Source organism: Pseudophryne corroboree, chromosome 1 (genome assembly GCF_028390025.1).
Source record: "Pseudophryne corroboree isolate aPseCor3 chromosome 1, aPseCor3.hap2, whole genome shotgun sequence".
Lineage (NCBI taxonomy): Eukaryota > Metazoa > Chordata > Amphibia > Anura > Myobatrachidae > Pseudophryne > Pseudophryne corroboree.
In genome coordinates, this window is record NC_086444.1 from 888,723,385 (window position 1) to 888,749,026 (window position 25,642).

Below are 25,642 nucleotides of genomic sequence, written 5' to 3' on the forward strand. Positions count from 1 at the left end.
ACGGCAACTACATCCCCCTGAAGACGCACAGATACCCTACGCCTCACCTGACCGGTGACACGTGACCTCACAACGGCCGCTGGAAGCGAAGACTGAGACCACTGCAAACCTCACGGTTACCTCTGAAAGCCTCTTCAACCCCTATCGAGGATTTCATACCCCCATCACCCTGCTTTTGGCTTTATAGGGCTAGACACCACATTTGATGGGCACCCCCAACGCACCAAATAATGACCAGCAATAAATAACCGCCTAGCACATGAGACCCGCTACATCATTTACTACTTAAACATCCAGTGTTTTTAGCCGCAACCTCCCCTCCTGGGCAACCCTGCATGGAAAAATTCTTGATACCCTTGCCAGTAATGCCCGTGGGGACGGACCAACAAGCCCGAGAGGATACCCCAGAAATAGATTCATCGGACTCTGACCACTCCACCACACGCTCGCTCTCCAGAAGCTCCCGCAAATCCAAACCGCCTGCCAAACAACCTAAAATGAAGCACAAAGAGCTACTGGCGGTACTAGGCCCCCTCCTTGATGAGAAACTCGCGGGCATAAAGGAAGCCATCGAATCCTCATCCACAATACTGACCCAACACTCCACTCGCCTTGACGAGGCAGAACAAAGGATCTCGGCCCTGGAGGATGACCTGACGGAGGCGCAACGCTCACTACAGGCTAAACACCTTGAAGTTGCGGATCTCTCAGACAAGCTCGATGACTTGGAAAATCGCAGCAGACGAAATAACCTACGAGTCATCGGTATCCCTGAATCCATAAAAGGCCAGGAGCTCTTAGATCTCCTCTCGCTGACCATCCCAGAACAGCTGTCCATGAATCTCAAGGGAGCTCCTCTAATCATCGAAAGAGCACACAGATTAGGCCCGGAACGAAAAAACCCAGCAAGCCGCCCACGTCCGGTAATCATGAGGATCCTAAACTACGCGGATAAAACAAAACTCCTCGACCAATACAGAAAATCAGCTAATCTGTCAATCAATGGAGAACGCCTCCTCATTTTTCAGGACTTCTCAGCTGTAGTAGCGGCGAAACGCAAGGACTTTGCCCCCATATGCAAATACCTCTTCGAGGCAAAAATCAAATTCGCACTGCTTTACCCAGCGCGCCTCAGAGTCTTTGAAGACGGACGCCCGAAGTTTTTTGAAGACCCAGATGAAGCCAGGCTACACTTCGCCCTTCCTTCCACTTGATGGCCACGTGACTCTCTCTGATTATGGCTAAACACTGCCCGAACCCTCTTTTTTCCTTTTCGGGTCTCTAGTGCAGGGTGTATAGAGTACAAACACCCCACACCCATGTATACTTCCTGTTATTTAGGTCTCCATAGTTGGAGACTACTTATGTTATTGATTTCCTGTTTTGTTGGCTGTACCTGCCTGGGCCGGAGCCCCCTCCCCCCACTGGGAAACTCCCTCCCCGTTCGCTGGGCCGGGGTGGGACCCCATCTCACCTTCTCACCCTTTCTGATGATATTTTTTCCGATAGGAGTGGGATAAGATGCCTTCTGACTCCCACTCACAAACTCCCATAGACGTAGATCCAGTAGCCGCACCACTCCATATAGTATCTTGGAACGTAGAGGGCCTCAACCATCCAGTCAAACGAAAAAAAGTGCTTGCCCATTTGAAACGCATGTCTCCCCAAGTAGTATTCCTACAAGAGACACACTGGTTGGATGACCCTAGACACACCCTCCATGCCCCCTGGATAGGGAACTGTATATCTTCACCCTATCACACGAAATCTAGAGGAGTAGCAATCCTACTCCATGCCAATCTACAATGCTCCATCCTTAGAAAACAACTTGACCCAGAGGGTAGATTTTTGCTAATAGATGTAAATATACAAAACACAACCTACACTCTACTCAATGTATATGCCCCAAATACCTCATCTGACTCTTTTTTCGCAGATCTGCTATCGTCCCTCATCACGTGGGGAAGCCAAAACCTGATAGTAGGCGGGGATTTTAATACAGTCGTCGACCCATCCATGGACAGATCCAAGGTAAGTGCCACTACCTCCACACCTCACACCCACCTGCTCTCCTCCTTCTGTTCCCAACTAAACCTTCTAGACCCATGGAGAGTACTCCACCCGACCCAAAAAGACTACTCATTTTACTCCCACCCACATTCCTCCCACTCCAGAATTGACTATATTTTCACCAACACCAATCTTTTACCCAAAATCACTAATACATCTATTGGGAACATCATTATCTCGGACCACGCCCCTATATCCCTACATCTTCACCTAGGCTCACCACAACACACCGTCTTGAAATGGCGATTCCCAGCTTACCTCCGCCAATCCACTGATTTTATGCTCCACCTCAAGCAGACCTGGCATAACTATACCTCAGATAATAGCGACCAACAACTGAACCCACCAGTTTTCTGGGGAGCGGCAAAGGCAGTCCTCAGGGGACACATTATGTCCTACACACATGCCAAACGAAAAAATTTTTCCTCACAACTACATGCACTGAGCTCCACCCTCACTCACACATACCGCAACTACACACAACAAGACACCCTAGCCCACAAAGAAGCATACCTCTCAGCCAAGCTGGTATATGACACGTTCCTCACGGAACGGGCTCAACTTTCCTGCGACTACCAACGCAATAGACTCCACAGGTGGGGCAATAAAGCAGGCAAATTATTGTCAAACCTAATTAAGGGACCCAAATCCCGTAACTGGGTCAACGCAATAATCCACGCAGATAAACTGACCACTAACCCTGATCTCATCTGTTCGGAATTTAGGAACTTTTATCAATCCCTATACACCAAAGGCCCCGATGACCCCGCGATTAACCACTCATTTTTGAAGGAGGCGAACCTCCCTATCTTGACCCAAGAGGAGAGAGACTCCCTAGACAAACCAATTACGATAGAGGAAGTGATAGAGGTCATTAAGTCTCTACCAAATAACAAAAGTCCAGGACCAGATGGATACGGAGCGGAATTCTACAAAATGCTAAGAGACGAAATCGCCCCCACCCTCACATCGCTTTATAATCATATCCTCACCTCCAAACAAACCCCCATTAGATTTAACGAAGCCACAATTATTGTTATACCAAAACCAGGCAAGGACCCCTCCCTGCCTGGATCCTACAGACCGATCTCACTCCTTAACCAAGACTTTAAAATACTCACTAAATTGATGGCCAATAGACTACAGATATGCCTCTCACGTATCATATCGCCAGCACAGATGGGCTTTCTTAAACACAGACAATCAGTACGAGGCATCAGAGCTGCGATAGCAGCCATCACCCACTCCCACACCAATAATATCATAGACAACATTCTAATTAACCTAGACGCAGAAAAAGCTTTCGACAAGATTGCCTGGCCACACCTCACAAGAGTCCTACACTATCAGCAATTTGGTGAGACATTCCGAGGACTGATCGACTCCCTCTACACCAACCCGTCTGCGCAGGTGATAGTCAATAACATCCCCTCTTCACCCTTCCTCCTTGAAAGGGGCACTAGACAAGGCTGCCCCCTGTCCCCCCTCCTCTTTAACATCGCCCTAGAACCCCTTTTGCGATATATCGCCAACCTACCTACCTTTCATGGTATAAAAATTGGCAACAGGGAAATTAAACTCATGGCGTTTGCAGACGACATCCTTTTACTCACCTCTAACCCACGACAGTCAGTAACGGCATTACAAGAAGCCATTGACCGCTTCTCCGCCTTTGCGGGCTTCACCGTAAACTTCGACAAGTCAGAAGCATTAGCCATATTCCCCCAGATCACCAAAGGATGGGATACCCCCTTCCCATTTCGGTGGGCCAACACCCATATTACATATCTAGGTATCATACTCCCTGCTAACCCCACCCAGCTATACACTAACAACATACACCCCGTTCTTAGTAAGATCCAGACGGAACTCACGCTATGGCAAACATTACCTCTAAATCTCCTGGGACGCTGCAATTTAGTTAAGATGGTTAGTTTCCCCAGACTGCTCTACGTGCTGCAGATGTTGCCCATCTTACTCTCAAAAGCTGACGTATCTCATCTTAACTCCTCGATTTCGAAATTTATCTGGGCCAATAAACGGCCCAGGATAAGTATTTTTAAACTAAACCAAACAATACAAAACGGAGTGGTGAATCTGCCGAATGTAGAGCAATATAACCGTGCTTGTCTCCTCCGATTCGCTATGGACTGGATCCACGAAACATCCACATTCACTGACTCGCAAGTTGACTCCCAATTCTGTGCCCCCCTATCCCTCAGCTACATCCTCCACGCAAACAAATCCGAAATGTCTACCCTTCAGTTAGATAACCCTCTATTGACTTCAACTATCACAGCCTGGAGACTCTCCCGCAAATCTCTCAAATTACAACACACCCACTCACTCTTTCTCCCTCTAGTTGGAAACGCACAATTTCAAAAAGGCCAGGCCCACGTCCCCTTCACTAGTTGGCACACTTCAGGCATAACATGCATAGGAAACCTCCTCAACTCCAACAAAAAACCACTCACCTTCACAGAGGTATCAACCAAATATGGAGTTAGCCTCCGTCACCACTTCTATTTTCACCAGGCATCACACTACATAAGATCAACCCTCACACATCTTACCACCACAGACCTAGTCAACTCCCTGGACACACTTTTACGCTCAGGGACCTGCTCCATCTCAGCAGTATACGCCCGCATACGCATAGAACACACGCCCACTACGGATCTTGCTCAAATACGAACATGGTCCACCCAAATCCCGTCCTTATCCCCAGAGAATATAATGGACAGCTTTGCGAACTCCCTCAAACTTATCCCTGCCAGCCTCTATCAAGAAATGACATACAAAATATTACATAGAGCATATATATCACCAAAAAGGAGCCACTTGATGGGCTTATCCGAGTCGGCAAAATGTCTAAAATGCTCTTCAGAAATAGCAGACTTCATGCACTGTTTCTGGCACTGTCGTCACATACAAAAATTCTGGGCGGAAATACATACCTACGGAGTTGCCGAGCTGGGCTTACGCTTTCAATGCACTGCCCCATGGGCGTTGTTCGGCTACATACGTGATCAACATGACATCCCCTCCCAAGACACAAAACTAATCACGATCCTCTCGGCGGTAGGCAGGAAGGCCATCTTACAACAATGGATTTCAGACGCCCCCCCCACACTGCCTTTAGCCACTTCTAGACTGCTATTCTTATTCACGATGGATTGGCTAGAGACTACTCTCAACAAAGAAATATTAACCCCTACCCTGTTCCACTGCTGGCGACGATTCATCAACACACTTCCTACTACGACAAAAACAGCCATTAAACAGAGCTTTCACTGCACTACATGGTACGGACATCAAGTCCTAGCAGATGATCCCCCTATCGTTCTCCAATAACCACACCAGATCTCCTTTTTCACCTCCACCTTCCCCTTTTTTTTTTTTTTTTTTTTTCCCTCTCTCTCTTCTTTTCTCCTGTTATCCTGCTCGCCACACCCTCTGGCCTCCCACTCCCTCTTATTAACTTAACTCTGATAGCCCATCTGGGACTCTTAAACCCTATCATCTTTCTCCCCACACTCCCTAACACTGGATACCTATCGTCTATACTTTCTTCTTGCACTATTGATATCTCCGTGGATGGGTCGGCGGCTCCCTGACCCTGGCGGGTACGGTTATTATTATTAATGATGTTAATGTTGTTGATATTATTAATGTTAATGATGTTATAATTATTGATATAGTTAGAGTTTTTATTTTTTATCTCCTTTGAGATATTTTTCTATAAGTTACGTTTTAATTTAGGTTTTAGCGTTCCCCAAAGGGGGAGACGTATTAATATGTTCGACTGTTAGGCAAAGAAGCGCTAAATAACAGGAACGCATTAGTTGTTCCAGCATTTCCTATGTGTACTAACTTTGCTACTTGGTTATGTAATGTTAAAACAAAAAAAATATACTATACCTAAATGCTATTAGATAAAACATGAAAATATGAGGTTCTCTACTCTATGTTTTGGACCATACTTTATTGCTCTTCTTATACACGACTGTTCCGGGCGGTCAATGTGGCCCCAGATGCAATCGAACTATATGTTATCACATGTCATTACCTGTTGTGATTTGATATGTCATTTGACCTCAATAAAAATATTTGGAAAAAAAAAAAAAAGAAATTACCAGTTTCTTATCGGGGGAACCCACGCTACTTTACACACTTCATTCATTCATCTGATGGGGGAACAAAACACTGGCTGCTTTTTCTCCCCAAAAATAAAACCCCTTTTATGTGGTACTTGGGTTCATGTCAGAAATGCGTAACACATTTTTCATTGCCGAGATCATGTAACGGATGTTCCTAGTGGATTGTGTATATGTCTCAACCTCGTCGACACTGGAGTCAGACTCCGTGTTGACATCTGTGTCTGCCATCTGAGGTAACGGGCACTTTTTTGAGCCCCTGATGGCCTTTGAGACTCCTGGGCAGGCGCGGGCTGAAAAGCCGGCTGTCCCACAGCTGTTTTACGTCATCCAGCCTTCTATGTAAGGAGTTGACATTGTCGGTTAATACCTTCCACCTATCCATCCACTCTGGTGTCGGCCCCACAGGGGGCGACATCCCATTTATCGGCCTCTGCTCCACCTCCACGTAACCTTCCTCATCCCACATGTCGACACAGCCGTACCGACACACAGCACACACACAGGGAATGCTCTGACTGAGGACAGGACCCCACAAAGTCCTTTGGGGAGACAGAGAGAGAGTATGCCAGCACACACCAGAGCGCTATATAATGCAGGGATTAACACTATAACTGAGTGATTTTTCCCCCAATAGCTGCTTGTATAAACAATATTGCGCCTAAATTTAGTGCCCCCCCCTCTCTTTTTAACCCTTTGAGCCTGAAAACTACAGGGGAGAGCCTGGGGAGCTGTCTTCCAGCTGCACTGTGAAGAGAAAATGGCGCCAGTGTGCTGAGGGAGATAGCTCCGCCCTTTTTTTGCGGACTTTTCTCCCGCTTTTTTATGGATTCTGGCAGGGGTATTTATCACATATATAGCCTCTGGGGCTATATATTGTGATGATTTTGCCAGGCAAGGTGTTTATATTGCTGCTCAGGGCGCCCCCCCCCCCCCCCCCAGCGCCCTGCACCCATCAGTGACCGGAGTGTGAGGTGTGCATGAGGAGCAATGGCGCACAGCTGCAGTGCTGTGCGCTACCTTGTTGAAGACTGAAGTCTTCTGCCGCCGATTTTCCGGAACACTTCTTGCTTCTGGCTCTGTAAGGGGGCCGGCGGCGCGGCTCCGGGACCGAACATCAATGGCCGGTTCCATGCGGTCGATCCCTCTGGAGCTAATGGTGTCCAGTAGCCTAAGAAGCCCAAGCTACCACCAGTTAGGTAGGTTCGCTTCTTCTCCCCTTAGTCCCTCGCTGCAGTGAGTCTGTTGCCAGCAGATCTCACTGTAAAATAAAAAACCTAAAATATACTTTCTTTCTAGGAGCTCAGGAGAGCCCCTAGTGTGCATCCAGCTCAGCCGGGCACAAGAATCTAACTGAGGTCTGGAGGAGGGTCTTAGTGGGAGGAGCCAGTGCACACCAGGTAGTCCTAAAGCTTTCTTTAGTTGTGCCCAGTCTCCTGCGGAGCCGCTAATCCCCATGGTCCTTACGGAGTCCCAGCATCCACTTAGGACGTCAGAGAAAGGTGTTTTACTACAGGTGATGGCAATCATAAATTAAGAGGGAAGTCCAGAAGCAGAGCATTGTGTCCCTCCTGCAGAGGGTCATGCTGGGAGGTATGTAATATATATATATATATATATATATATATATACACCCCCCTTCCCCAGGACTTCCCTGTCTTAAGTACATACCCCCCACCAAAGCTATATCCGGCACTGGGTGCTAAAGAACTGCTCATTAATTATCAGACTGTATTCCAGTGGAAGAGTGTCACAATAATATGAAAAATAATAGAGAAAAATAAACCAATTGTGTTTATCATTTACTCAGATGGCTTCAGGGTAATTGCCCAAGGACTGCAGTGGAGGCAGTTGACAGTTGATATAGGAGGTTAGATACAGCCCAGAAAACAGCCGCAGGTATTCAACAATCTCAGGGGTTGATAATAGCAGGTCAGAGATTATCCGAGTCTGGCAACAGGTATACACACAGAACAGGGCACAGGCAATAATCAGGTATGGGGCAAATCCAAGTCTGGCAGCAGGTATCCAAACAAGAGAGGGCACAGGCAATAATCATGTCTGAGGAAAATCCAAGAGGTTCACTTACGAAAAATACAGTTATCACAAAGAAAAAGCCCGTCTTGCTTAGCACTGATAACAGACGATAAATGTAGGTGGCTGCCATGATTTTTACTAAAAAATAAGCTCCGCCAAGGAAAGAGCATGGGTTTATTATTGGGACAGTACAGAGTTAATTGTCACAAACACAAATGAGGTAATCATATCTGCAATCAACTCTGAGGAATCGTCCAAACACTTAGAACTTAGAAGATATGACCCATCTATCATATACCTGAAAATAAGGTTATTAGCAGACAACTTAAATGTATCAGACAGACAGTGCAGTACAGTTTTGAATCAGTTACACATCACTTCTTCAGACCGGTGGCCAGGTGGAGGATATGGGCACCACACTGACCTGTACTGTACTGTTATTTCCTCACATATGCGGAACAAGGCTTGGGCTAGATCACCTATGTTTTTATGTTTTTTGGGGTGTTATACATTTTTGAGTCAGAGAATAGCAAGCAATGGTGCCTTAAATATAGTATAACTTGACATGTTTGTGGGCAATGGCTAGCATATTTTTCCTGTCATAGCGTAGCAGTCCTGTAGTCTGAAAATCGACTTCCCAACCGCAATCAAAAACGGCACCATCACAGATACACAGGTAATAGACAGGACTGGGCACCAGCATGAAGCACAGTATACCTGAGAGTCACATTGCAATGACACAAAAAGAAGAGGAAACAAGAGGCATCTTAAGAAATAAACACCTACCATGTAACAACTGGATTGTGCTGTATTTAATGAGAAAATACTGTTGTATTCCTGCCGGTCAAACATATATTTGCTTTATCTCTACTAAGCTAATTAGGACTCATTTACCATACATGCATTTAATGTTTTACATCAGTTCACAGCTGTAAGCTAGGGGTTTCAACATCCCAATTCATGTTTCTCAATACCTTCTCCACAAAAGCAGAACTTTTCAGGGTGGTATGTGACAGACACTTGGATAAATTGTTGGCGTCACAGAATAATCCCACCACATGCAAACAACATCCGCTGCATTCGTTCCTCTTTCTATTATTTCATGTGTTTCATGATATAAAATTTATATAACTGCATTCAAGACTCAAATTTGTCGAAGACACATTTTCCGACATGACTTGCAACAGGAACAAATGGCAAAGGCTATGCTTCATGGCAGGTGAGGTGAACTGAGCTGATATCCCTTAAAAACATTTTTAATTACAATTTTATTAGGTTGTACTACTGGACACAAGTATATGAACTGAAATGTGTCATTCTGTTTCATTTAAAGTAAAACTAATTAAATCTTGGGGGGAGCATATGTTTTTAATGGAAATTAGGGGCACTCATTAGAACTGGATACTCAGTAGTGAATGCCTCCCTTTGGTACAAACAGTGAGTGTTCCCTATGGTTATTGACCATAAGACGATCAGATCAAATGTACTGTGCTGTATGATTCTACGTCGGTAACCAAGTTGACACATTTCTGACAGGCCGGAAACGGAACTATGCCCCATTTTGTGTCATTTTAATTTTTTGTATCACTATGAATTTTTTTAATAAACAAGAGAGAAAGTACATAGATATGGCATGGGGAGATACAGCAAAAATTATTATTCTTTTATGACATATATTGCCAAGTGTTTTCTAGCCTCACACAGGGGTAAATTTACTAAGATGGGAGTTCTATTTAAGATGGGATGTTGCCGATCGCAACCAATCAGATTCTACTTCTCATTTATCTAGCACCTTCTACAAGATAATATCTGAAATCTGATTGGTTGCTATTGGCAACATCCCATCTTAAATAGAACTCCCATCTTAGTAAATTTACCCCATAATGTTGAAAATCTGAGTTTATAAATATAAAACCATTTATCCAATAAGTCATTCTTTATTAGTGATAATATCCCTGAGTTGATAATCGTAAATCCATTTAGGAATGTGCATTGCTAATTAAAAATTAAAAAATAATACCATGACTGAAATGTCATCCAAGTGTGAACCCAGCTTTAGGAACAGGTTGAAATTTCCAAAAATACAAAAGAAAAAGGGGCCAAATATAGATGGGCCAAGAGGTTCTTATCTGCTGTCAAATTCTATGTTTTTGGCTTGGTTTGCACTCAGGCACTGTGGAGGGACTTTTTGAACTCCCTGTATAATATTTTGGTCAAGCAAAACAAGTGACTGACTTTCAGCAAAATATTATTTATTAGGTATATGATAATTGTTATAAATAACTGTATTGTCTCTTCTCCAAGTTTTCTTGTGCATTCAGGTGGAGCAGAACTGGTGCCAAATATATATCACCACGATACCACAGAGACCAACTGTAGGAGGAAACGTTACATTTCTTGTCAGAACTATAGGGGAGATCTATAACATTAACTGGTACAGAGGTTCTAAAACCTATGACGATGATAACATTCTAACACATAGTCCTGGATCTCAGGACAAACCAACAACTGGCCCACGGTATACATGGAGAGAGGATTTACAAAACGATGGGACACTAGTTATATCAAATCTGGCAATGAATTACAGTGGATTATATACAGTGCAGTTAACTTTACCTAATTCTTTACCTGATAAAACAGTGGAACTTACTGTCTACCGTAAGTATTATTCTCAAACATTTCTGAAAAATTAAATTCATAGCGCTGAAATTTTGCAATTCATTGTAAACATGATGGTTAAGAAATAGGAAAACTTTGACTACCCATTGACATGTTCACAATGAAAGTGCTAAAACCTGATGGGATATGCAGGAGATAGGTAGAGGTTGGTAGACAAACTTTGGAATTGCTTTGGATTTTCAGTATACAGGGTTATTTTAGCAGAAGTAAAAGTAGCAGCTGCAAATATTTTATTGCCATGTTCTAATCTCTATGTAAAATGTGCTTTATAACCTGGTATTCCAGATACCAAATATGAAAGTACATAAGAAAAATAAAACATTCATTTATATTTGCACTATTATATTCTGATTGTAGCAATTTCAAAGCACAGTAGTGGATTCTGAACTGAGCACCATGCACCTATGTTAGGGCCTGATTCATTAAGGATCACTAATCTGACCATCAGCGCAGTTTCCCGATGTTCGGGGACTGCGCACGCACAGGACCCGTTCTGAGCATGTGCAGAACGGGTCCTGCGATCACATCAATAAAAATGCGAATGCCTCTGCCTGATTGACAGGCAGAGGCATTCGCGGGTGGCGGGGGTAGCCGGCGCTCGGGAAAACAGGGCGTGTCGCCCCCCTGCTTTCCAGGAGTGGCGAGGCCAAGGACTGTGTCGCTAGATGCAGTTTCCTTGGCCCCACAAGCTGCACTGCGATGGCAAGCTGAAGCTTACTCAGACTGCCGTCACAAATGAACATCACAGATGTGATCGCATGGTAAATGTAGGTAGACGGTGGTATGCACCTCCTCCTGTATTTGCTTTGCTATAGACTGCAAATGCAATCAGGCCCTTAGTCTACTTGTTTATTAGTAGTTAAAAAAAAGGGCAGCTACGTTTTTGCACAGCAGCCAATCAGGTCTGAACTGCGCATGCGCCGGTGCCGCAGTGTGCCGGCGCATGCCAGACAGCCGATGGCAATCTCAGCCCAGCGATCGCCTCTGCCTGACTGACATTTGGCGTTTGGCCGCCGTTTTGGTGGCGCGGCCCAGGCAACGGCTACGATCAGGTCTGAATTAGGCCCATAATACAGCTTAATATGGCCAATATGTAGGTGTGCACTCTGAAGTGCAATGGAGTGACTATAGAGGTGTAGCAGTACAAAATCAGTGACATCATTTGAACCTGTGGGTATTTAAACCTTTTCTGATGCCCCACCCCTTTCATTTGCTGTAACTGATGGTGTATAACTTTTACACTACACAAATATATAATTCTTATTCTAGGAGGTCAGTTGATCGCACATTCCCTAACTGAATGTAGAAGTTATCATTAAACAATTACCTGTGAATGTGACACATGTGTAATTTTATCTCAGGTTTATTTATTTCTCTTTTTCTGCAGCTGCAGATGAAATAACTCTGGCACCTAGTGCAACATTTACACTGGAAAAAGACCAAACTTCTAGTCATCATACCACAGATTCCACGTATCATGTGGCTAATGCCACATTACCAGTAGGTAATGCAAAATAACATGGCACCTTCCTCTATTATAAATTCAATATGGGTACAATTTAGCCATATGAGTGATGTAGCTGGCATGCACCACAATCTGACAGGGCACAGATGGCATAAAAGTTGCAATTAAATTCAGTGAAGAGCAGGGGCCCCACATCACTATTTTTGGTACTGGGCCTGATTCAGATTTGTATGTAAGTCCAATGGTTTATATACAAATCTGATGGTGGGGGAACAGCGCATGTCCTACATGATAACTCACAGTCACCATTAGCTGCAGCATGATTGACTTGGGGCTTCATTCGGATTTGGAAGTAAAGCAAAAAAAAAGCAAGTAACTTTGTGTCTGGAACAAACCATGTTGCCATGCAAGGGGAGAAAATACATTTATATTGTTTCTGTGCACGGTAATTACTGGTTGCTTTTACATGTAGCCCATAAATGTTAGGCAACTTTATTTTTACGCTGCAATTTATATTTTAATTTGCACACTCTCCACCCAAATCTAACTCTTTCTGCACATGTTACATCTGCTCCACCTGTAGTGCAACATAGTTTTGTCTGGGTGCACAGTTACTTGGGTTTTTGTTGCTTTACTTCCAAAAAATAATTAGGCCCATGCTGCAGCATTTTTGGGTGGTAATGGGGACTGTTCTTAAAAATAGGGGCATTTTGTATGCGTGCCGAGCCCAGGGCCTGCATCATTGGACACGAAACTCTTGGATTCAGCCAAGGAGTTCCGGCGGTCAATCTAAGTAAGCTTCAACCGATGGTCGCGATGGGGATCCAATGCTTCATCTTCAGATGCACCACTTGGATCACAGATGCTGGCAGGAGGCGTCTTTTTCCTACAGACACCTTGTGCAGCGTTACCATATTAGTTGTATGGTATTGCACAGCTGCTTCCCTGTGGATGTGCATTACCGTACATATTGGAATCAGGCCCACAGCTGCAGAATCCCGATCAGGCATATAAAGGAACAGATTCTGAGTCACAAGCCATGGCAATCTTCACAAAATTAGTGTTTTTTTGTAACTGCATATTCATCTAAATCTCTAAGCAGTCCAATGACGCATGGTGTGTGAACCCCAGGACCGAATGAGCAGTACTGACAATGGAATTGTATTGAGCATTCCTGAGCGGTAACTAAAGGCCCATATAGACGGGCCGATGTGGGAGAAATGTGTGCTGAGCGAACCGCTCAGCACACATCTCTTCCCCCGCTTAGCACAATGTGATGTGTTGTGTGCTGAGCGTGTGGGGGGAGACGGGGGGCCGCTCATTTCACCCAGCGGGTGAAGTGAGCGACCAGCTAGATTGGCCTGCATGCAGGCCAATCTAGCACCAGCGATAGCGATGCGCGGGGCTGCGCATCGCGATCGCTGTAGGGGGTACACACGGAGCGATAATGCTTAAATTCTAAGCAATCTGGTCAGATTGCTTAGAATATCGCTCCATGAGTACCCCTCTTAAGAGATGGCTAAACAAATACAAAGATATATTCCACGTGGGAGTGGTTTTCGGATGCAGATGCTTAATCACGTACATTGGAGGCCATACTCTGATGGAGATTGTGCATCTAACATGGTGCTTAGGTGGGTGTCGGGGGCCCTGGCACAGTCAGACGCACACTTGTACACCCGGGGGAAGATTTTTACTAGCATTAGCAGAAAGTTGCAGGCGTGACTGCGACAAAAGACGATAAAATTATTGCAGCAGCGTGCGACTCAGAATCAGCCTCAAAGTGGCCATAAGGGATTGTAGATCTCATAGAAAAAGAAACACAGATAGGAACTCAATGCTTACACTGTTGTGTAGCAGAGCTATGGCTGTGGGGAACAGAGACAGGCTATGGCTGTGGGGAACAGAGACAGGCTATGGCTGTAGGGAAAAGAGACAGGCTCTGGCTGTGGGGAACAGAGACAGACTATGGCTGTGGGGAACAGAGACAGGCTATGGCTGTAGGGAAAAGAGACAGGCTATGGCTGTGGGGAACAGACAGGCTATGGCTGTAGGGAACAGAGACAGGCTATGGCTGTGGGGAACAGAGACAGGCTATGGCTGTGGGGATCAGAGACAGGCTATGGCTGTGGGGAACAGAGACAGGCTATGGCTGTGGGGAACAGAGACAGGCTTTGGCTGTAGGGAAAAGAGACAGGCTATGGCTGTGGGGAACAGACAGGCTATGGCTGTGGGTAACAGAGACAGGCTATGGCTGTGGGGAACAGAGACAGGCTATGGCTGTGGGGATCAGAGACAGGCTATGGCTGTGGGGAACAGAGACAGGCTATGGCTGTGGGGAACAGAGACAGGCTTTGGCTGTGGGGAACAGAGACAGGCTTTGGCTGTGGGGAACAGAGACAGGCTTTTGCTGTGGGGATCAGAGACAGGCTATGACTGTGGGGATCAGAGATAGGCTATGGCTGTGGGAAACAGAGACAGGCTATGGCTGTGGGGAACCGAGATAGGCTATGGCTGTGGGGATCAGAGACAGGCTTTGGCTGTGGGGAACAGAGACAGGCTTTGGCTGTGGGGAACAGAGACAGGCTATGGCTGTGGGGATCAGAGACAGGCTATGGCTGTGGGGATCAGAGACAGGCTATGGCTGTGGGGAACAGAGACAGGCTTTGGCTGTGGGGAACAGAGACAGGCTTTGGCTGTGGGGAACAGAGACAGGCTATGGCTGTGGGGAACAGAGACAGGCTTTGGCTGTGGGGAACAGAGACAGGCTTTGGCTGTGGGGAACAGAGACAGGCTATGGCTGTGGGGATCAGAGATAGGCTATGGCTGTGGGGAACAGAGACAGGCTTTGGCTGTGGGGAACAGAGACAGGCTTTGGCTGTGGGGAACAGAGACAGGCTATGGCTGTGGGGAACAGAGACAGGCTTTGGCTGTGGGGAACAGAGACAGGCTTTGGCTGTGGGGAACAGAGACAGGCTTTGGCTGTGGGGAACAGAGACAGGCTATGGCTGTAGGGATCAGAGACAGGCTATGGCTGTGGGGAACAGAGACAGGCTTTGGCTGTGGGGAACAGAGACAGGCTTTGGCTGTGGGGAACAGAGACAGGCTTTGGCTGTGGGGAACAGAGACAGGCTATGGCTGTAGGGATCAGAGACAGGCTATGGCTGTGGGGAACAGAGACAGGCTTTGGCTGTGGGGAACAGAGACAGGCTTTGGCTGTGGGGAACAGAGACAGGCTTTGGCTGTGGGGAACAGAGACAGGCTATGGCTGTGGGGAACAGAGACAGGCTTTGGCTGTGGGGAACAGAGACAGGCTTTGGCTGTGGGGAACAGAGACAGGCTTTGGCTGTGGGGAACAGAGACAGGCTATGGCTGTAGGGATCAGAGACAGGCTTTGGCTGTGGGGATCAGAGACAGGCTTTGGCTGTGGGGAACAGAGACAGGCTTTGGCTGTGGGGAACAGAGACAGGCTATGGCTGTAGGGATCAGAGACAGGCTATGGCTGTAGGGATCAGAGACAGGCTTTGGCTGTGGGGAACAGAGACAGGCTATGGCTGTGGGGAACAGAGACAGGCTTTGGCTGTGGGGAACAGAGACAGGCTATGGCTGTGGGGAACAGAGACAGGCTTTGGCTGTGGGGAACAGAGACAGGCTATGGCTGTAGGGATCAGAGACAGGCTATGGCTGTGGGGAACAGAGACAGGCTTTGGCTGTGGGGAACAGAGACAGGCTTTGGCTGTGGGGAACAGAGACAGGCTATGGCTGTAGGGATCAGAGACAGGCTTTGGCTGTGGGGATCAGAGACAGGCTTTGGCTGTGGGGAACAGAGACAGGCTTTGGCTGTGGGGAACAGAGACAGGCTATGGCTGTAGGGATCAGAGACAGGCTATGGCTGTGGGGATCAGAGACAGGCTTTGGCTGTGGGGAACAGAGACAGGCTATGGCTGTGGGGAACAGAGACAGGCTTTGGCTGTGGGGAACAGAGACAGGCTATGGCTGTGGGGAACAGAGACAGGCTTTGGCTGTGGGGAACAGAGACAGGCTATGGCTGTAGGGATCAGAGACAGGCTATGGCTGTGGGGAACAGAGACAGGCTTTGGCTGTGGGGAACAGAGACAGGCTTTGGCTGTGGGGAACAGAGACAGGCTATGGCTGTAGGGATCAGAGACAGGCTTTGGCTGTGGGGATCAGAGACAGGCTTTGGCTGTGGGGAACAGAGACAGGCTTTGGCTGTGGGGAACAGAGACAGGCTATGGCTGTAGGGATCAGAGACAGGCTATGGCTGTGGGGATCAGAGACAGGCTTTGGCTGTGGGGAACAGAGACAGGCTTTGGCTGTGGGGAACAGAGACAGGCTATGGCTGTGGGGAACAGAGACAGGCTTTGGCTGTGGGGAACAGAGACAGGCTATGGCTGTGGGGAACAGAGACAGACTGTGGCTGTGGGGAACAGAGACAGGCTATGGCTGTGGGAAACAGAGACAGGCTATGGCTGTGGGGAACAGAGACAGGCTATGGCTGTAGGGATCAGAGACAGGCTATGGCTGTGGGGAACAGAGACAGGCTTTGGCTGTGGGGAACAGAGACAGGCTTTGGCTGTGGGGAACAGAGACAGGCTATGGCTGTGGGGAACAGAGACAGGCTTTGGCTGTGGGGAACAGAGAAGGCTTTGGCTGTGGGAAACAGAGAAGGCTATGACTCTATAAGCAGGGTAGTGGGGCTTCTCCTGAAATCACACACTGCACAGACTAATCTCCTCTATCTTTGCCTTTCAGCCTCTACAAATACTATAACTCTGGGCATTGTGATCGGCGCCATTGGTGGAGGAGTAATTGGATGTATTATTGCAGGGCTGTTGGTTTGGATGACAAAATGCAGAAAACGCTCACAAGAACCCATTTACGAAAGTATGAAAACATTGTCATTAACATTGAATATCTTAAGACAAATCATGCAGCATAAAACACCACATATGGTCAAATATATAACATAGGGCCGCATCAAGGTAGGATTTAAAGATTCTGAGTACGTGATACAGCACAGATACAGATACTCCAGTTACCAGCATTAGTTTCATTATGATTTCTAATGTTTAAGTAAAAAAGCTTAATCAATTAATGAAAAAACCCTTTGGCCACCTCCAGACATATACACATCACTACTGTTCCCAATGTAGCAAACTGTGTGCAGTATCAGTAACCAGCACCTTGCTGGACTAGTCACAGGGAGATCTGCTGCATGGGGTACACTTCTTATATTCATGTGAATCAGTCCCAGACTGGTCACCACAGGGTCCAATTCCAGAGGGGAAATGGAATTCTTGGAAGCCCCCTTGCACAAAATTAACCCTGTGCTACTTAGCACTACCTTTCACATCGCACTAAAAACCCGGTATCGACACGGCATATTGCCGTGTCGAAACGGGTCAGTGTGCGATGTGAAAGGTCCTTTTCAGAATTAGCGGGTCGCCTGACCCGGTAATTCAACCCGGTAAAAAAGAAGGGTTATACCGGGTTGATTACCGGGTCAGGCGCAGTGTGAATGGGAGCCGTTCCGATGCGACACGGCTCCCATTCACAGCATAGGCAGAGGCGGCGCAGGAGATGAGCTCATCTCCCGGCGCCGCCTCCACCCCCGCCCCTGCTGCTGCTGCGCCCTCCGCTGCTATGGCAACCGACCCGGTATATTGCCGAGTCGGAAAGCCAGCAACGGAGCGCAAATGCCGGATCCCACCCGGTAAGTACATGTTTCTCTTACCGGGTAGGATCCGGCATTTGCGATCTGAATGCAGCATTAGGTACTTTCTCAGCTAATGGGTTTATTATTAAAAGTCAAAAAGACATTATTCAAGTGCCAGCATGCCATAACAGCCAAGCCCCTTGCTTCCGCACATTGCCCTAACAGTAAGTAAAACTTACATACTGTTGTAATATACCATTTATTAGAAATAAAAATAATGTAGTTTATTCATAGTCCAAGACCTCACACTCCATACACAGGCATACTTCTCCGAATTATAGACCCCTTCCTATCGGTCCCATTGTGGCTCCTTTAGGAACATAAATGAATTTGCCTTGTCTGAGCAATTTTAATCCCTACAGGAAAGAAGAAAGGAAGATCACTGTAGGGTTAGACGTTCAATAGGGATGTGGTTAAGATGCCAGCTGTCGTAATGCTGGCAGTCAGAATGCCATTGCCGGAATCTTGACGCCTATCAGAATGCCGACTGCAGAATCCCGACAGGGTCAGGAGTCCAATGCCGGAATCCCGACCGCTGGCTGGGGGGCAGGTTTAGGCACCCCCTGGCGAAGGGGGGGACTAGGGTTAGGCTGCGGAAGGTGATGGCGGGTATGAGGTTAGGGTTAGGTACCACAAGGGGGAGGTTAGGTTTAGGCATTAAGGAAGGAGGGTTAGGGTTAGGCTGCGGGGAAGGGAGGGTTAGGTTTACATACCACCAGGAAGAGGTTAGAGTTAGGCACTAAGGGGGGAGGATAGGGTTAGGCTGCGGGAAGGAAGGATTAGGGTTATGGGAGAGGGGATAATATAGTTACCTCTCCCCCATGAGGATTTCAAAGATCGGGATGCTGGCATCGGTATTGTGTCTGCTAGCATCCCGTCTGCCGGTCAAACTTACTGAGCCCGTTCCCTAAACATAGGAACCAGGGAATTAGTCAGTATTTCTAAGAAAGTATTTTTTTTAATAGTGTATGTTTTATTCACTTTATTTAGTTCAGTGTGTGGAACTGCAGGAACCAGTGGACTGACTGCTATGGAATGCTGGCGCTTGTAGTTCTACATACATAATTATTTTCAAATCAGAAAGTGCTTCAGTTCTATAAAGGGTTGTTGCACTTGTAGAGACAGCAAGTGGAAGGGTGAGCTGGTACAAATTACCCAGCCCTGAACCTCTGCGGCGTTGCTCCATAGGATTAAGCACTATTAAGGGGCATAGCCATTTCCTTTCAAGAAGCCATGACCCCCATCACCTGGGTCCACCCAAGGTTTCAGCAACCCTGTAGTTCTTCATAGTGCTCCTGTGATAGATAAGAGGGAAGGTGAAGGAACAGTGAATGCATATGCGGAAATTATAGTTCCTGTCTTAGAACCTGCATTGGTAACCCAGTGTTACACCCGTGGTTCTGGACTAGAGAATTCATGGGTTATCTGTAAATCCACTAACACATACCAAAAATTCACTATGATGTACAATGCTGCCATATTTGATGAATTATTTAGTAATATACTAAAGGCCAAACATGTGATTTATTAATTCTTGTATTAAATATGCAATATATTTGCTGTAGGTTTGAGTATAATGGTCAGTGATCTGATAAGTCTAAGTGCCAATCTAAGCTAAAGAATATATCTAATTCTGGTAGGAGCTCAATCATCACTAGTAGTGGAAAGATTTTTCATAATCATTATTAGTAAACGTAGGCTTGACAAAATGGGGGTCATTCCGAGTTGATCGCTCGCTGCCGATTTTCACAGTGCAGCGATCAGGAAAAAAAAGACAAAACTGCGCATGCATATGCACCGCAATGCGCACGCACGTCGTACGGGTACAAAAAGCATCGTTGCTGTGCAATGACTCTAGCGAAGAATCAATTCGCACAGCCGATCGCAAGGAGATTGACAGGAAGAAGGCGTTTTATGGGTGTCAACTGACCGTTTTCTGGGAGTGGTTGGGAAAATGCAGGCGTGTCCAGGTGTTTGCAGGGCAGGTATCTGAAGTTAATTCCGGGACCTCCGTCGCTGGATTCATCGCACAGGTTAAGTAACTACAGGGCTAGTCTTGTTTTGCACAAAATGTTTTTGTACTGCTCGGCTGCACATGCGATCGCACACTTGCAAAGCGAAAATACACTCCCCCGTGGGTGGCGACAATGCGTTTGCACGGCTGCTAAAAGTAGCTAGTGAGCGATCAACTCGGAATGAGGGCCTATATCCCTTTAATCTAGGGCACCTATGATTTACATAGGTTCCGTGGCTAATGAAAACCAGTTTAAATTCAGGCTTCAATTTAGCCAGCCACAGAACCTGTGTAAATTATAGGTGTCCTGGATTAAAGGGATATTATGGCAATCAAAGTTACGTGTATCTCATGTTGGTTCCTATCCTATCTCATTTACTTGACAATAATAATGGGTAACTAAAAATGCATATAGCAATGTCACCCACCATGATAGATGTGGTTGTTACAGCAAAATCAGAAGGTGAAAAAGTGCAACAGTATATCAGTACATAGCTATAGTTTATAACACTTGTGGATTATTACCTTAATATTCCAATTGGCTTCATTATATTAGGTTGACAGTCACCATGTTCAAATTCATAATGTCGAGTTGTGAATTGAATGATAAAAGTGTTGACACTGGTGACAATGCTGACGGACAATTTTTAAAGTAAATCTAACCGTAACCCTAATGGCAAAATCATTTTAACCATGTCGACATAATAACATTCAGCATTCTGGTGTTGACAATATGAATGTTGACATGCATGCAGTTCCAATTATGTCTCCTTGGTTCCACTTTATGGGGCCTATTCATTATCAGGGTAACCCTGCTGGAGAAAGTAAGTGCACATGCCTGCTCACAGAAAAAGTCACCGGAGATGCCTCTTCGCACTTTGGAACTCCTTCCATTAGAAAGGAACAGGCCCTCTGAAAATGGTGTGAGTTCCCACCATCCATGCTCAATCCATGGGGGGCACACTGGGCCCCTAATAATGAATGGGCCCATACTTTCATGACTGTTCCCTCATATGTAATGGGCCCATAAATGAATAGGACCCTAAGTAACGGTTATCCTTTTTCATCTGAGTAAAGAGTATTGTGTTGGAAAGAGGGACTTTTCATGAGGGCTTAGGGCCTAATTCAGACTTGATCGTAGCCATGCAAAGCTACGATCAGTTACTCAGACATGCGGGGGGACGCCCAGCACAGGCTAGACCGTCCCGCATGTCTGGCTCTGCCCCACCGCACAAGTACAAAAGCATTGCATCATACTTGACAAGAAGCTCCCTACCAGCGCAGTTCCTGCGCACTGGCAGGGAGCTACTCGCCGCTGTCCGAGTTGCAGCAGCTGCGTGTTACGTGACGCAGCCACCGCTGCCCGCCTCCTGCGCGCGCCTGTGTTGCCCAGACTGCGCCCCTAAAATGGCAGAAAATGTCGCCAGCCCGCCCAGCGACCGCCTCTGCCTGTCAATCAGGGCTGAGATGGCCGTCAGCTGTCTGGCATGCGCCGGCGCACTACGGTGCCAGCTCATGCGCAGTTCAGACCTGCACAGCAGCGATCAGGTCTGAATTAGGCCCCTAACTGAGAACTGTTGGGGGTTTTCAGGTTTGTTAGCAAAGCAACATAAGAAGCAACTGGGCAAAACCATGTGCACTGCAGGTGTGGCATATGTAACATGTGCAGAGAGAGTTAGATTTGGGTGGGTTATATTGTTTCTGTGCATGGTAAATATTGGCTGCTTTTTTTTTACACTGCAATTTAGATGTCAGTTTGAACACACCCCACCCAAATCTAACTCTCTCTGCACATGTTATATCTGCCCCACCTGCAGTGCAACATGGTTTTGCCCAGTTGCATGCTTTTTCGCTCCATTAACAAACATGAATAAGGCCCTGTGACTGACATTTAGAGAATAACAATGACGATAACAAAGTAAGGAAATAATAATAAAAAATATTTATGTGTATTTGACTTTATAGACACGGAAACTTTTGGAAAGCTGCCATACTCTGTATCATATGTACCTGATCTCCCAGTCTACAACAATTCTTCTGTTTATACGGTATGTAACTTATTAGAAACATTAAGAAACCAAAAGCAGTATCCTACCATAGGCGTGCGCAGCATATTTAATTAGGGGGTGCCCCGTCAGAGGGGTGGGTCTAGCACTGCCTTTTGGGCGTGTCTAGCACCATCTATTGACGTCAACGCAATATAAAATATCCACCCTTGTGCCAATCCTAATAAAGCAGATACATTGTCAGATGTTGTGGTGTGCACCAAACAAACACCCCTGATGGCACTCACTGCAATTACAGTGCTCCTCCTCAGCCTGGTCTGGCTGCTCCTCTCTTTCCCCCACAAGCTGCAGCAGCTTACTTACAAGTCAGTCACTCACTGACAGTCGCAGACTAGTACTGCTGCTGCTGGAAAAATGAGTGACGTGTCAATGCTGCTGCCGGCCGCCTGCCAGTATTGAATTTGTCTTCCTAAGAGGAACACTGGCTGCATGCTGATCCTCATCAGTGTCTGGCGTTGGCATAGCATCGAAGGAGAGATGTGGGCATGTGGCGGGTGTGACGGGTGGGTGGTGGCATTCTTGATTAACCCAGGCGTCCGGTCAGTAATGCAGTCCTGACAGGGTGCAGCACAGAGTGGACAGTAATCGGCCTGCTCGGCGATCGCTGCATCAGGCATGTGAGATCGGGGTGCCAGACATTAGGGGGTGCACCCCCCCTGCGCACACCTATGTATCCTACACTTATTAGCTGCTGTCCTTGGTTTATTTCCTCTACCTTTCTTCTACCCAGACTTTCTCTCAAGCCGTCCCTCCCCACCCCTCCTCCCGTTCTCTCCCTCTTCTCTCCTTTGGTCTCGCTCTCTCTGTCGCACCCCTACCACACACACACACACACACACACACACACACGCACTGTTCTAGCTCACAGTGGTGGAGCTGGACTTTCTTTCATCCATGGCAAAGACCTTTCCATATGCCCCATCCCTCTTTACATGCCATCAGACCTCACCAAATATCATCAGCACAGCTCTTACTTCACAGTTGTGTTTTGAGTACAAAAAGTCCTCAACAGACCTTCCATGTTTGCTCACACTACTACCACAACTGATGTAAAACCTCCCAATATGCAACTTCCAAGCCCTCACATCTATTCACATGCCATCAGCCTTCCCATAACATTATCCCACCCCACATTCCATCAGCCTTCTAACATGCAATCACGCCTTACCACGTATCCCTTACATGCGAATCAGACCACCCACACATACCATTAAAACCCTCCAAACATACCACCAGACACCCTCCACATAGTACTAGATGCCCTAAACATGCCATCAGACCCCTAATATACCCAACAGGCCAACCTGCATATCCCTCTCATGCTATCAGAGCAACCCATATAATCTTTATATGTCCATGAGACCAACCCACATGCCCCTTACATGCCCATCAGACATTGAAACATGCCATCAAATGCTATCAAACCTCCTCCAGATGCCATCAGACCACCTATACATGCCACCCATTCCCCCAAATACTATAAGGAAAATGTAGTGTAGTCAGGGCCGGATTAACAATGGGGCGGATGGAGCTGCAGCTCCAGGCCCCCCATTGAAAATAGGCCCACATGATCTCTGCAGTGAAGCCAGCCAGTGTTGACAGGAGAAACTACTTTTCCTTTTCTCCTGTCATCACTGATCACTCAGCAACAGGAAATGCCTCCCTCCCGGCCAAATCTCCCCCTATCACCTCCGAACTGCCCGCACCCCGCAGCCGTGCACAGCGGGTCCCCTCACCTGGGTTGCTTAACTTGCCTGAGTGAACAAGGCAGATCAGAGTCAGACCCCGGGATGTCATAAGCTCCGCCCAAAACGGCGATAAGCCCCGCCCCCTGGACGGTATGCAGCTGTGCTTTCTCACACTGCCTGAAGCCCCGCCCCCATCCTATCTAAAGCCCAGTCCCCAGCTGCTCCACTCCTTCCACACTGAGGCTGGATCCACCCCTCCCTTCCCCTGGGAAGCCCGAAGCTCCGCCCATAAGCCTGAATAGCTCCGCCCCCTGGAAGATAGCAGCGTGTCCCCTTAAGGTCATCAGAAGTCCTGCTCGTTCAGCTGCTGTCAGTCCTGGTCCTCTCCTTCTCCATTGCTACCAAACAGTGGGGTAAATTTACTAAGATTCGTATTTTCCCGTTTGAGGTCAAAGTTCAATCACGAATGACATCGAAAGTGTAAATATGCAACTTTTTGAATTGATTACGACTAATTTACTAAGATGCCGTATTCTGCATTTTCGGGTTTTCCGATGTCGATGTCATTCGGTTTTTTTGGCAGTGTTTTACGTGAGTGACTTGTAAAACACTGCCGACTTTAATACAATGAATCTCGGCCGGATCTGAGAGATCCGTGCTGGGCTTCATTGTGCAGCTTGTAAAAAAAAAAAAAAAATGTTTAAATGTAAAAAAAATATTGCGTGGGGTCCCCCCTCCTAAGGCAAACCAGCCTCGGGCTCTTTGAGCCGATCCTGTTTGCAGAAATATGGGAAAAAAATGGACAGGGGTTCCCCCATATTTAAGCAACCAGTATCGGGCTCTGCGCCTGGTCCTGGTTCCAAAAATACGGGGAACAAAAAGAGTAGGGGTCCCCCGTATTTTTGAAACCAGCACCGGGCTCCACTAGCTGGACAGATAATGCCACAGCCGGGGGTCACTTTTATACAGTGCCTTGCGGCCGTGGCATCAAATATCCAACTAGTCACCCCTGGCCGGGGTACCCTGGGGGAGTGGGGACCCCTTCAATCAAGGGGTCCCCCCCCCAGCCACCCAAGGGCCAGGGGTGAAGCCCGAGGCTGTCCCCCCCATCCAATGGGCTGCAGATGGGGGGCTGATAGCCTTTGAGAAAAGTGATTGATATTGTTTTTAGTAGCAGTACTACAAGGCCCAGCAAGCCTCCCCCGCAAGCTGGTACTTGGAGAACCACAAGTACCAGCATGCGGCGGAAAAATGGGCCCGCTGGTACCTGTAGTACTACTACTAAAAAAATACCCCATTAAAGACATTACACACACACCTTGAAAGTATAACTTTAATACATCCATCCACACCTCCATATACACATACTTACCTTATGTTCCCACGCAGGTCGGTCCTCTTCTCCAGTAGAATCCATGGTGTACCTGTTGAAAAAATTATACTCACATAATCCAGTGTTTTCGGCTCCTCTGTAAATCCTTTTGTAATCCACGTACTTGAAAAAAGAAAAAAACGGATACCCGACCACGAACTGAAAGGGGACCCATGTTTTCACATGGGCCCCCTTTCCCCGAATGCCAGAAACCCACTCTGACTGATGTCTAAGTGGGTTTCTTCAGCCAATCAGGGAGCGCCACGTTGTGGCACCCTCCTGATCGGCTGTGTGCTCCTGTACTGTATGACAGGCGGCACACGGCAGTGTTACAATGTAGCGCCTATGCGCTCCATT

General features: G+C 46.9%; 1 protein-coding gene across 1 annotated transcript in view; it reads left to right on the forward strand.

The window, feature by feature from the left end:
- Positions 1 to 9,351: 9,351 nt before the first annotated feature.
- LOC134959896 (carcinoembryonic antigen-related cell adhesion molecule 18-like) overlaps positions 9,352 to 25,642 on the forward strand; it is a 34,063-nt gene continuing 17,772 nt past the window's right edge. Inside the window, exons 1-5 of the mRNA XM_063941585.1 lie at positions 9,352 to 9,483; positions 10,569 to 10,922; positions 12,331 to 12,447; positions 17,182 to 17,313; positions 22,125 to 22,207. Coding sequence (XP_063797655.1) covers positions 9,438 to 9,483; positions 10,569 to 10,922; positions 12,331 to 12,447; positions 17,182 to 17,313; positions 22,125 to 22,207 — 732 coding nt within the window. The 5' untranslated portion in view covers positions 9,352 to 9,437. The remainder of the gene's footprint in view (positions 9,484 to 10,568; positions 10,923 to 12,330; positions 12,448 to 17,181; positions 17,314 to 22,124; positions 22,208 to 25,642) is intronic.